A 13,374-nucleotide genomic window follows, 5' to 3' on the forward strand; every position below is an offset into this window, starting at 1 on the left:
CTGATGTACAAATGGTAGAAGAATACAGAATAATTGTTTTCCTCCAGTGTCCCCTTTTTTTATGTAAGGGCCAAATGAGATGTGAGAAAGTGCCAAGTTAAAGAGGTATTATAGACACATAAGTTCATGTGTTTGTGCCCTTGGTCAAGTCACTTTATCTAGTTAGGAACTGGCCTTTTCCAGAGCAGCAGTAAAACAAACAAACAAACAAACAAAAACTATTCCATTTCTTCCTGCAGTAAGATGTCACTGGGGTAGTCAACTACACATGGTAATGTGCATGGGCCTCACAGAGAATCATGAGATTGATTCCTTTGAGAGGAAGATTGAGAAAACCTAATGTCTCATAATTACCATTTTCTCCATGGGAAGGAAGGAGAAGAGTCTGGCTGGATGTGGGTGTCTTTGGTCTGATAAATGGTTTATGACACCCAGGAGAAGTCTAAGCAGTCCTTTATTTCAAGTCTCTTTGTCTGGACAGGAGAATCAGACTCACAATCAGATGTCAGATTCTGAGCTCAAGACTTCAGAAATGCCTTTCCATTCAAGCATTAAAACCCAAGATCCCAAGCCAGAGGAGAAACCACCAAGAAAGCACAAGGTGCCTCTGACAGCAGCAGGTATGTCTCTGGAGTGGTAGCAGAGTATAGTGGGGGCTGGTTCTAGATCGCCAAGGTGTCACAAGATGAACTGGGTGGGGAGGGCTAAGCTTCCAGGTGTTGGGGCAGAAAAATCACACATCAGTTTTTGGCCAGAAGCCTGACTTCTCACAAGGTTCAGAGATTCATCCTCTATTAGAATTCAAAGGAGGAGAACCAATATCCACTATGCCGACACTATCCAATGCTTAGAGCTCTTTACTTGCAGCTTTGAAATTATTGTCCTTCTTCTTAAACAATCTCGGGAACCATCCATGCGCACATCACTTCAGTTATGAGCTAGTTCTGCCTTTACAGAGCTGATATCTGCTCCTAGTGCTCTTAGGTCATGGTTCTGTCTTCTGAGCTAAGAATATGCCATTTTCAGCTTTCACATGACTGCCCTTCACACAGGTTTTCTCTCTCATGTCTTTTTTCCTTCCAGCAGTTCCCTCTCCTACCCCACCTGCCCTCAGACCAAACACCAAACACCTGGTGGGGTCTGGCAATCAGTGAGGGTTAGAGAAGAGTGAACACACATTCCTTCCTTGTAGTTGGAGGTACTCATTGGCTTAGCTGCAGATTTGAGTGGGAATATCTCCTGGGCCCCTTTAAAGTTGCATTTAAACTACCTGTCGGGTCCTTGAAGTCATTATAGTTTGCAAACTCTCCCAGGATAAACCATTTGTGTAGCCCCAAACCATATTAACTTGGAAAATGCTGCCATAACTACATACTATTATTGACACTAGGTTTATGTCTGGAATTTTTACCATGCTGCTGCAACTCATAGCTTTTTGAGGTCTAAATTCTCCCTTTCCCTTCCCTTGTGTTTCCCTCCTGATTTGTTGAAATGAATATGACACCTTAGCATTTATCCTTTACATTTTTATCCTGTGAGATTAAAGACACATGATCCTTAGTAAGCCATCTAGTTGAGGAAAAGAGTGACTGACTCATGAGCTGGAAGGGGTGCCATCATCAGCCCTCTGGGAAAATCCCCTTGTTGCCTCAACTGACAATGATAGTGTCTTTCACACAGAGGCCCTAAAGTTTTTTAAGAACCAGCTGTCTTCTTATGAACAAAGTGAGATCCTGGGCTACACGGAGCTGTGGTTCCTGGGGCTGGAAGCAAAGAAGCTCCACGTGACTCCTGAGTTCAGCAAAACGAGTTTTGATGATGAACATGGCTCCTATATGAAGGTGACAGGGGAGTAGATCATGGTACCTCCAGGGGCCTAGGGCTTGGGGACAAGAGGTAATCTGGAAAGGAAAAAAGTGTGGGGTATTTTATAGCATTTGGTGCCAATATACCTTGGACTAGGCATCCTGAAGGATTCTAGTAGGTTCTAAACCAAAGAAATGCCATGTTTAAAAATGGGAAATGGGAACATGCCATGTTTAAAAATGGGAAAACATGCAATTAATATAACAACTACTCTGCTAACAATACTGATTTCTCCAAGAGTATTTGGGGTAACAGATTTGCATCCTTGGCAAATTCCCACAAGCTCTTCTTGTGCACAAACCTGGACCCATTGGAAAGGCCAGACTCCATGGAATAAGATGCATTCTTCCCAGCATTCTCTTTTTTGGGTCTTCCATACAAGTCCACACATGGACCTCTTTCAATTTTATTTTAATTGCCATTTACTCACAACCAAAAAAAAAAAAAAAAAAAAGTTCTTGTCACTGTAGCCCCTGGTCCCTAATGCTCAACTTTCTTCAGTTTTCCAAAGATGGATCCTAGCAAAGATGAATCTCTCCTCCTTTTCTGATTGTATCTGAGAATTCCTCAGGACAGTGCCTCTTACCAGCCTGAAGGTGAAATCTGGGCGGTGAAAAGTGTCTCTTTTGCTTTGGAAAGAAATGTCCACTTCCAAAGATGTCCAGATGTGTGTGATACTTAGTCCATTAGGTTTTTGGGCTGCTGGGAATTTCCTTCTCTGGTCATTTTCTCACAACTCATTTACATTTAAAGGAGACAAGATTGGTCTGTGAGGCTTCATAGAAGAGACATACTTCTTAAGAGTATTTAGAGCTGTGTTTCTCAAACTTTACTATGTACACAAATTACCTAGGGATCTTGTTAAAAATGTAGGCTCTTATCCAGCAGGTGTGGGATGGGACCTGAGATTTTGCCTTTCTCAAAATCTGCCAGGTGATGTCCATGCTGCTGGTTCTTGGGCCACACTCTGAGAAGGATGGATTTAGAGTTTCTAGCACACATCCTCTATCTAGTGCCCTGGTTCTCAACATTTTTAGGCAAAGGATCTCTTTAGGAGTCTGACAAAAGCTATCAGTCCTCATCCCAGAAGAGGCACCCTGAACATACACAAAGTTTCAAAGAGGGATGGGTTAATAATGGATCCTTGGTCAAGAATCACCAATGTAAACCTTACCTCCAATTCATCCAGATATCCTCAACCCCTTCCCTGCCCACCCTCCTACCCGGGCATAGAATCTCTGGGAAATTCCCCAGCAATGCCAGCACTACCTTTAAGTTAATTCACTGAAACTCAGTTCCTCAGTCTTAAATCTTAGGCAGCTATGTTACTGGTGGAGGCAGGAAGGGGGATAACATATGCTCACTGTACACTCAAAATCTCCATCTTCATTACATTCTGCACATACAAATAGACAATTCACTGAGCCAAATTCCCAAACAAGCAGCCCACTGCATTCTCATTTCTATTCTGTCAGCAAGTGTTAATTTAATACCTATTTATTGAGAGAGAAAACTACCATGCTGGGGCATCTGCTAGACTCTGGAAATATGAAGGGAACAATAAAAATGAGTACAACTTGATCCTTGGCCTCAAGTAATGACAATCATTGTCAAAGTTGACATGTAGACAAATAATTATGATATATCCAAACCGGTGGCCTGTATAAAATATATACCAAATACCTTTACACCAGCATGTGCAGAACCTGTCCCTTTCCCTTTCCCTGTACATTTTTATGACAGACCTTTATAGGTGGAGTAGTCCACTTCCACATATTAGTAAAGTTGTACCTGTTCGTATTCATGATCTTGATTCCTGCTGTATGAACAAATCACCACCACAGAATCACAAGCACATCCTGAGAACTTGTACACAAACATTTGTCTTTCACCTCTCCCAAATTCATGAATGTAAAACTAGGAATCAGGGATTCTCAGAGCCTTAGAAGTTCTTTTTTATAAATAAATAAATAAATAAATAAATAAATAAATAAATAAATAAATTTTTAAATTTACATCCAAGTTAGTTAGCATATAGTGCAACAATGATTTCAGGAGTAGATTCCTTAATGCCCCTTACCCATTTAGCCATTCCCCCTCCCACAACCCCTCCAACAGCCCTCTGTTTGTTCTCTATATTTAAGAGTCTCTTATGTTTTGTCCACCTCTCTGTTTTTATATTGTTTTTGCTTCCCTTCCCTTATGTTCATCTATTTTGTATCTTAAATTCCTCATATGAGTGAAGACATACGATATTTGTCCTTTTCTGACTAATTTCACTTAACATAATACCCTCTAGTTCCATCCATGTAGTTGCAAATGGCAAGATTTCATTCTTTTTTGATTGCCAAGAAATACTCCAGTGTGTGTGTGTGTGTGTGTGTGTGTGTGTGTGTGTGTGTATGTGTGTGTGTACCACATCTTCTTTATCCATTCATCTGTTGATGGACATTTAGGCTTTTTCCATACATGCCTATTGTCAATAGCACTGCTATAAACATTGGGATGCATGTGCCCCTTCAAAACAGCACACCTGTATCCCTTGGATAAATACCTAGTAGTGCAATTGCTGGGTCATTGGGTAGTCCTATTTTTAATTTTTTGAAGAACCTCCATACTATTTTCCAGAGTGAGCCTTAGAGGTTCTTATCCAGAACCTTCAGTTACAGATGAGGGCACTCAGCTCAGAGTGAGTAAGTGACTTGTCTGAAGACACACAGATAAAGTCTTTTTAATTGAAGGTTTCCTGTTGCTGTGAATAAATACCTGTTCTCTAGTTTGCAGCCCATGAAGGGACATGGGTGATTCTGGGTCTTGGAAAATGCTCCTCCTCTTAGTTGAGAAAGAGTCTAGTTCTGTACTGCTAACTCCAAGTTAGAATTAAATCTGGATGAGTCAAGAGGAGAACCAGATCTGACCAGAAGGAGGCAGAGCAGACACGAAGCCTTCTCTGATTGGTGGAGACACATCAGGGGAAAGAAAGAGAACTTCCTCCACACTGAAGCTGCTGCTCAACTGCATTCAAGAATCAGGAAATGTCTAAACTGGAAGCAACCTTAGAGCCACTTTGTTTAATCCTCTTGCTTTATAGGTTTCCACACATGTGGAAAACTAGAGGTGGTAGCAGGACTGGGACTAGAACCCACGTTTTCTGAAGACCATCCAATGTTCTTTGCACTGTATGACAGATAGAACCTGTGGGATTTTCCTGGCACCACATGTGGAGCCTGGGATCTAGGCAACAACCTAACCACTGCAGCAGCAATGAGAGGAGGGTGGGAGTTGCACCAATGCCTGGCAGTTCAGAAAGTTCCCTCTAGGAGTCAGCCCTTAGCTGACTCAGGGGCCCCAGTGTGAGGGAAGTCCCAGAGTTTATGGCTCTGTTCCTCACTCTGGCCTGGCTTCTGCAGGTCCTGCATGACCACATTGCCTACCGCTATGAGGTTTTGGAGATGATCGGGAAAGGGTCCTTTGGACAGGTGGCCAAGTGCTTGGATCACAAAAATAATGAGTTGGTGGCCTTGAAAATCATCAGGAACAAGAAGAGGTGTGGCTTGGCAGATGGCATAGACCATGGTGGGCGGGGGTGGGGGGGGTTGCCTGCATGACTCTGGCCCCTTCATAATGCCAACCCTTCCTGACTCTGCCTTTTCTTCTGATCTTCCTCATCTTTTTCCTCTTTCTCTCTCTACCTATCTGATTCCACAATGGGGCAAAGAGGGGGCAAGAGTGTGGAGCTTTTAGTGCTTTCTGCCCCTCTGGACAGTCTTGCTGGGGAGATGGGGAGAGGCTCGGGAAAGGGGCTTACTGCTGCAGCATGACATAACACTGTGTCCTCTGTCCCCATTGTCTGCCCTCCCTGCCACTCCCTGACCCCTTCAGATTTCACCACCAGGCACTGGTGGAGCTGAAGATCCTGGAGGCTCTCAGAAGGAAGGACAAAGACAACACCTACAATGTGGTGCACATGAAAGACTTTTTCTATTTTCGCAATCATCTCTGCATCACCTTTGAACTCTTGGGGTCAGCTGCTTTTCCTCTTTAATTCATTTTCTTTTGAAAAGTTGCTTAAATTGACAGAAGAAAAACTTTGAGGTCAGAACACTAGATTTTTCTGGGTGTGAATATTTAATGACTAGAGTGGACACAATGGCCACTCAGTTATCTAGAAAGCTAAGGAGCAAAGAGCTGGACCTAAAGCTACCCATCTCACCCTATCCCTCAGCCATGCCTGTCAACTGCCAGCATACCCTGGCTGTGCTGCACAAGCTCTGGGTGACAAACTGGGTGACATAACCAATACAAGGTCTCTGCCCTCAAGACTGAAACTTAGATATGTTGAAAGGGACTGTCCTCATCCATGTCTCCACTCACTGGCTTTATAATCCTGTGGTGCAGTAGTTGGAAACCAAGGGGACAGGCAGCTAGCTTCTCAGCATAGGGAAAGAACTATGATTTTGAGAAAATAAGGATACGAGCAGGTATTTTGGGGCAGGGAACAGAACCTGACTGAAATAGACTGGCATCACCTTGCTGAATATTGGAACTGGAAGGGTGTGCTAATTGGAAGGGCATGCTAGTTTGATTACTTTTCTCTCTGAGAAGACCGTATTTCACAATCTGAACAAAACCAGAAACCCAGAGTGCATTTAGCAAAGGGGGATAATTGGGGTAGGCTCTCAGAGGCCCAGTGTTATGGGATTCACTGAGCTGGTAGCCTGGGGCTCCCAGTACACCATTGCTGTCAGTGAAATTCTGGGAACCAGCTAAATTTGAGTCAGAAGGAAGGATGACACCCTTCTCACTATCTCTGATGAGTGCAGAATGTGCTCTGCTTTCCAGTAGGCAGAGATGAGTTATCTTCCATGCGTCAAAATGGACAAGCCAGGCTGCCTAGAAAGGCCCAGTACACAGTTAGATGCCATTGTTCTTAAAAGAGCCCTGAGAGGTCGGGAGGGGCAGGTGTGCAGAGGGAGAATCCAAAGACCAAAGGGGCTGGGAGTTTCCCAGGGTCACACAGCCAGTCAGGATGAGGCTGGAGCTTCACATCTTCTCTGTACCCCTCAAGAATGAACAGCTTCCTAAATACTGCCAGTGTTAGAGAAGGCTTAGGAACGGAAGATTGGAAACTAGGAAGAAGTTGATGCAGAGTTGTTTCTGGATCATGCCCTTTCTTTCCCACCTCTCCCCAAATCACTGAGGTTTGCAGAGTCACAAACTAGCAGCCCGTGGATACGCTTTTCTTGTTAAAATGCTTTGCATTTGTTTCCAACATTTGTAAGTCAGCATATTTCATATAATAGAGCAGACTTCCATACAGTAGTGCAGGCTTCTGCCTGTCTAAAAACTTTAGGGTAATCTAGTAAGAGTAAACCCTGTCAGATGGGACCAAGCAGCCAGGCTCACTTTAGATAGGGTCGGGCTTCTCCATTTTGCCTCAGCCCCCATCTGCCCACTCTCTTTTTCCCTTACTTGTCAGGAACCTGATGTCTTTAGATAGCCTTGTCAATTTGGGGCAGGAGTGGCCACTTTGTTGGGTGTTGGACTTTCTAGATCCCTTCCAAGGGCCTAAGAAGCTATGAATATTTCAGAAGTTTGGTCCAACCTTTTAACACCCACATGTGTAACAAAGTGGTGTAATGACCTTGCCACATAAGAAACAAGGGGACATCAGAGAGGCCAGCACAGTTGGGCTTCACATTGGATCCACCATGAATCAAAGGGAAAATTGAAGTTATACGACACAAAAGTCTTGCCTCCTGGTCTGAGACTTGCCTACTACCAGAGGGAAATCAAGTGATATGGGATGGTTTGCGGGTTCAAAGTAAGTATTATACCTTTTGCACTGATACATACACATCACTCTCTCTCTTTTCCAGAATCAACTTGTATGAGCTGATGAAGAATAATAGCTTTCAAGGCTTCAGTCTGTCAATAGTTCGGCGCTTCACCCTCTCTGTTTTGAAGTGTTTGCAAATGCTTTATGTAGAGAAAATCATTCACTGTGATCTCAAGCCTGTGAGTACAAGCTCTGTCCTGTCGAGGGAGCTGTTTCCCACCCTCAGAAACTTCCCTGTTCTATTCTCCAGTGGAAACTGGGAAGCTGTTTGGCCAAGGTTTCAGGGTGGAAGCCAAGCAGTTATGTTTATACGTTATGTAAACCAAGAATGATGCAGTAAAGATTAAGGGACAGGTATCAAGGCAATGCAGAGAGATGTGGCATCACCGAGACAGGAAGGAACAGGAAGGTCTGAGGGCTTTCCTATGAAAGGCTTAAGGGTGTACAGAGATGTTTTATGCAGAGAGATGGAGCACTGCTGTACTAAATCCTGACTCTGTCCCTTCTACTCTGAAGTGGTCTTAAGGGTACAGCAAATCTCTGACCACTTCCTCCGTTCCAAAAGGATGTGCCCTTCTCACAGGTCCTGCTGGTATTCTGTACTTAGCTCTACTATTGCACTGGTTGCTATGTAGGAATGGTTTATCTTCCACTGACTGCAAGCTCCCCCAAGGTCAGGGACCATGTCTTCTCACCATTTTATTCCCAGGCTCTGACATGGTACCTGACAATAATAATGGTAGGCAACAAATTAATGCTTGTTAGAAGAATTAATGATTGCAAACTGGAGGAGTACAGGTAGCTAGGGGAAAGGTATAAGAGTGTGAAAATGTGGGGTCAGGAACTGGTTCCAGAAACAGCATGACCCTCACAAATATTTAAATATCCCTTAACTTTTCCTCATTCCCTTCTCCTCACCCACCCCCAAAATTTTTGAGTTTTTAATTTTAATTCCAGTATAGTTAACATACAGTGGTATATTAGTTTCAAATATACAATGTATTGATTCAACAATTCTATATATTACTCAGTGCTTATCATGATAATTGTGCTCTTTAATCCCCATCCCCTATTTCACCCATCCCCCTCCACCTCCTCTCTGGTAACCTTCAGTATGTTCTCTATAGTTAACAGCCTGTTTCTTGGTTTCTCTCTCTCTCTCTCTCTCTCTCTCTCTCTCTCTCTCTCTCTCTCTCCTTTCCTTTTGCTCATTGGTTTTGTTTTGTAAATTCCACATGAGTGAAAACATATGATATATGTCTTTCTCTAACTGACTTATTTCACTTAGCATTTTACTTTCTAGTTCCATCTATGTTGTTGCAAATGGCAAGATTTCATTCCTTATTATAGCTGAATAATATTGTATTGCTTATATATACACATCTTCTTTATCCACTCAGCTTCCATAATTTGACTGTTGTGAATGATGCTGCTATAAACATAGGGGTGCATGTATCCCTTTGAATTAGTATTTTTGTATTTTGGGGGTAAATACACAGTAGTGCAATTAGTGGATCATAAAGCAGTTCTATCTTTAACTCTTTGGAGAAACTCATCAGGTAAATGTGAGATATTTTTAAAATTAAATATTGACAAGATAGGGTTGTTCTTTCAGGGTTTACTGGTGGAGTCTCACAGGATAGTGATACATTGATTTATTCTCCATATTCAAGCTTTGCAGCTTCAAAGGGTTACAACATCCATGGTCTTTGGGCTTAGGGTACTGACTCTTACTAAGGAAATTGACATGACATAATAGGTTTACTTGAGAAATAGTAACTTAGAATATATGTGCCCAGTAGAAAAGTACACATGTAACCAGGAGAGTGCTTGATGTGTGTAGATCAAGAATCAGGGAGTTAATTCTTATGTACTCAAAGGTTAGTTTCAATGACCTGTGATGCATCCATCCCTTCTATAGAGCTGTTTCTGTCAATATGGTAGGAAGGCCTGCCCCATTTAGTTAAGGAGACTTTCCATTGGGATGCAGACACACTGGAAATGTCTGCTTCTTAAACACTTGCTGATTGAATTCTTCAAGTTATATAGATATTGTCTAGAAAAGATATTATGGACTAAGTTTGTACTTTCTTAATTTGTGGTGCCAGAGGCTTTAGACCAAGCCTGCTATGCCATAGCAATAAAGTTAAGGAACTCAGTAAGCAAGCAATTCATCTGATATTCATAATCGTCAATCCATCTGATATTGAGATCCATGAAGCCATGACTGGGACTTTAATCTTCTAGCCTTTAGGTAGTACACCCTCATGTTCTAAGAGTCCATGAGCTCTGCTTGCTTAACCATGACTCTCCTGGGATGTTGGTTTCACATTGCCCCCGAAGTTAGCAAAAGAATCACAACTCGAATTAAATTATTGCCCTTTTTTTTTGTCCATTACTGACATATCAGTATGTTGGTGGAGCATTTAATGGAAACATTAAATTGTCAGTGATATTTCTAAGACCTTATGCAAGCAAGGGATAGAACCAGGTGCCAAGGAGAGAAAAATAAACCACAGTGTTCAGGAATTACACATTCTATATGCAGAAAGAGACAAAATCTATGCAAAAGAAATACTTCAAAGCAGCAAATACTGAGTCCAAACAAGAGGTGCAGACCACAAATTGAATAGGAAGTCAGAGGAATGGGGAGAACATGGTGTTTGGAGAAGGCATGGGAGGAGGCCCACTTGGAGGTGGTCACATTTTGAACTGGGTCCCAGAAGATGGCAGGCATTCAGGTAAACAGAGTGTGTAGAGCGACGTTTTTAAAACCTAACTATGTCTTTCTTGTTCTCTCTAGGAGAATATAGTGTTATACCAAAAGGGCCAAGTCTCTGTTAAGGTCATTGACTTTGGATCAAGTTGTTATGAACACCAGAAAGGTAAGCCCATTCTGGCCCCTTTGTCTGAACTTTTCTAATGTGAGTTCTTTCCCTTACTGAAACAGTACTTCCCATGCGAGGTCACCTGGGTTGTAGCCTGGGCTCTGTCACAACAATTGCAAGAATGATTTTGGACAAGGTGCTTCACTTCTCTAAGTTTCCTGATCTACAAAATGAGAAGATCGGACTCAAATACCGTAAGGGTCCTTTGCAGCACTCAGATTCTGTGAATCTGGAATTATCCTAGTGCTTTGGGTCCCCAAACTAACAAGATGTATATCTGAATCACTTGAGGCCTCTAAAAAATTACAGCTCCCAGGGCCTCACCCCAGATGCACCGAACCTAAATTTCTGGTGGAACACCCAGGGGTCTGATTTTAGAGTACACAGCCATTCTGAGGTTTGGGATTCACTGCCCTAGGCTCTGTAGACTATATTTTTTCCAGGTTAGAATCCAGAAAGCATCCCTGGAGCACATTTGCATAAACTTCACTGAACTTGATTTAAGTGTCTCTTCTTTTGACTTTTATCAAATTTGATGGCAAGAACATGTACCATTTAACAAACACTTAGAGTATCTTCTATGTGTCTGTTACTGTTCTGGGCACAGGAACAACAAAATAAGCCCAACATGTTCTGTGCTCTGCTTGCTTACAGTTCAGCGGAAGAAACAAAGATACAGGTAATATGATAGGTGCAGTGATCACAAATATGTACAGACTGGGTTAAGGGCCCACCAAAGAGGGACTTTGGGACCAGCTTTCATGGTGGCAGGGGATATCAGAGGACCCTCTTCATCAGAGGCTGAAAAAAACCCCTGAAAGATGGCTGTTTCCAAATATTTTGGAGCACACTTTTGAAGACACACGTTCTTTACAATTTATGTATGGAACCCCAAAGAAATTCCAGCTAGAAAACAATATGCCTCCCACAAAGCACTCATCTACTTACTCTTCTCAGCTACAAAAGCATGCAACCTCTTGTCTTGGCTGCCAGGATGCTCCAAATGGAATTTATAATGATCCTATCCTTATTTCAGATAGTCATTTCCCCTTTACATATTTTCTGACTTCCTTTTATCTTTATTTTAGCCAGTATAGACTCAAACATCCTGAGCTCAAATCCCAGCTCTGCCACTTACAGCTTACTGACTCTAATTATTTCTTGAATCTTTGTATGCCTCAGTTTTCTCATTTTTAGATGGGAACAATAATAGTACCTGCTTCATAGGGTTGTTGTAAAGACTGAAAGGGTTCTCTGTACAAAGCACTTGGAATAGTGCCTGGCACATGTTAAGGATTATATAACTGTTCATTAAATCAATTTTTAAAGAACTATGCTGTGCGTATATGTACTTTGATTGCAAAGTACATCAAATCCATTTTGGAAGCAGGCAGAGTATAAAAGTCATTTTTATTATGTATTTATTTTTTAATGGCTATTTACTTATTTTTGAGAGAGAGAGAGAGAGAGAGAGCACAAATGGAGGGGCACAGAGAAAGGGAGACAGAGAATCCCAAGCAGGCTCTGCACTGTCAGCACAGAGCCTGATGTGGGGCTCAAACCCACGAACTATGAGATCATGACCTGAGCTGAAACCAAGAGTTGGATGCTTAACCAACTGAGCCACCCAGGCACCCCTATCTTTATTGTATTTTAAATCACAAAATTATTACCTGTTTTCTCTAACCATTGCAAACAACAGAGAAGTGACTGCAGAATCCCTGTCCCGCCCCTATAACAGCATGTGGAAATCACTATAATGTCCCATTTCTCCTACCACTGTAAAATCTAGGCTCCCCACAGTACTGTCTTCTTCTGCTGGCTTCATTTGCTCAGATTTTCTTGGGGTCTTCCTTCTATACTTTATGCAATGCACATAATATATTCAATACACATTAGAAGAGTCTGCATTTTGTATTTCTTTTTCCATTTTAATATGCCTCTTCCCTTGCCAAATCACAATACTTTCAGAAAGTTTCTACCCCAGGGGCACCTGGGTGGCTCAGTCGGTTGGGTGTCCAACTTCAGCTCAGGTCATGATCTCACAGTTCATGGGTTTGAGCCCCACGTCGGGCTCTGTGCTGTCAACTCAGAGCCTGGAGCCTGCTTCCGATTCTGTGTCTCCCTCTCTCTCTCTCTCCCCTCCTCCGCTCATGCTCTGTCTCTCTCCGTCTCAAAAATAAATATTTTTTAAAAATAAAAAAAAGAAAGTTTCTACCCCCAAATTCACATGATAGTTGAAAATTTAGCTTTATATTAATTTTAAGTTTATTTATTTATTTTGAGAGATGAGATTAAATATGCAGTGTGACTCAGATGTGCTGGTTGGCTGTACTTCCATCTCCCTGCCAAGCTGAGAGAGTGAAAAGTGGTAGGGAGTGTTAGTTATCCTGGGCCCTCACATGAGAAGGTGCCCTGGAGGAGCGTGTTTTGGAGAGGAGGATTTTACATGATGGCTCTCTTTCTTTCCTCACAGTATATACCTATATCCAAAGCCGGTTCTACAGATCCCCAGAAGTGATTCTAGGCCATCCCTACAACATGGCCATTGATATGTGGAGCCTGGGCTGCATCATGGCTGAGTTGTACACAGGCTACCCTCTGTTTCCTGGGGAGAATGAAGTAGAGCAGCTAGCCTGCATCATGGAGGTGAGGAGGAGGACTGAGGTCCCACAGGGTGGTCAGCTTACACTCTGAAACATGGGGCTGCATCAGACTCGCTGTAGGGCAGTGGCCTGAATACTTCCTATTGCTGTTGGATGTTCTCTAAAATAGTTTTGG

General features: G+C 42.5%; 1 protein-coding gene across 1 annotated transcript in view; it reads left to right on the forward strand.

Annotated features, from left to right (window-relative positions):
• Nucleotides 1–13,374, forward strand: part of DYRK4 (dual specificity tyrosine phosphorylation regulated kinase 4) — a 52,363-nt gene that overhangs the window by 25,139 nt on the left and 13,850 nt on the right. Inside the window, exons 5-11 of the mRNA XM_030322411.2 lie at nucleotides 482–620; nucleotides 1,681–1,841; nucleotides 5,277–5,413; nucleotides 5,749–5,889; nucleotides 7,746–7,884; nucleotides 10,509–10,590; nucleotides 13,070–13,242. Of these exons, the coding sequence (XP_030178271.2) occupies nucleotides 482–620; nucleotides 1,681–1,841; nucleotides 5,277–5,413; nucleotides 5,749–5,889; nucleotides 7,746–7,884; nucleotides 10,509–10,590; nucleotides 13,070–13,242 (972 nt within the window). The remainder of the gene's footprint in view (nucleotides 1–481; nucleotides 621–1,680; nucleotides 1,842–5,276; nucleotides 5,414–5,748; nucleotides 5,890–7,745; nucleotides 7,885–10,508; nucleotides 10,591–13,069; nucleotides 13,243–13,374) is intronic.

This window comes from Lynx canadensis, chromosome B4 (assembly GCF_007474595.2).
Source record: "Lynx canadensis isolate LIC74 chromosome B4, mLynCan4.pri.v2, whole genome shotgun sequence".
Taxonomy (NCBI): Eukaryota; Metazoa; Chordata; class Mammalia; order Carnivora; family Felidae; genus Lynx; species Lynx canadensis.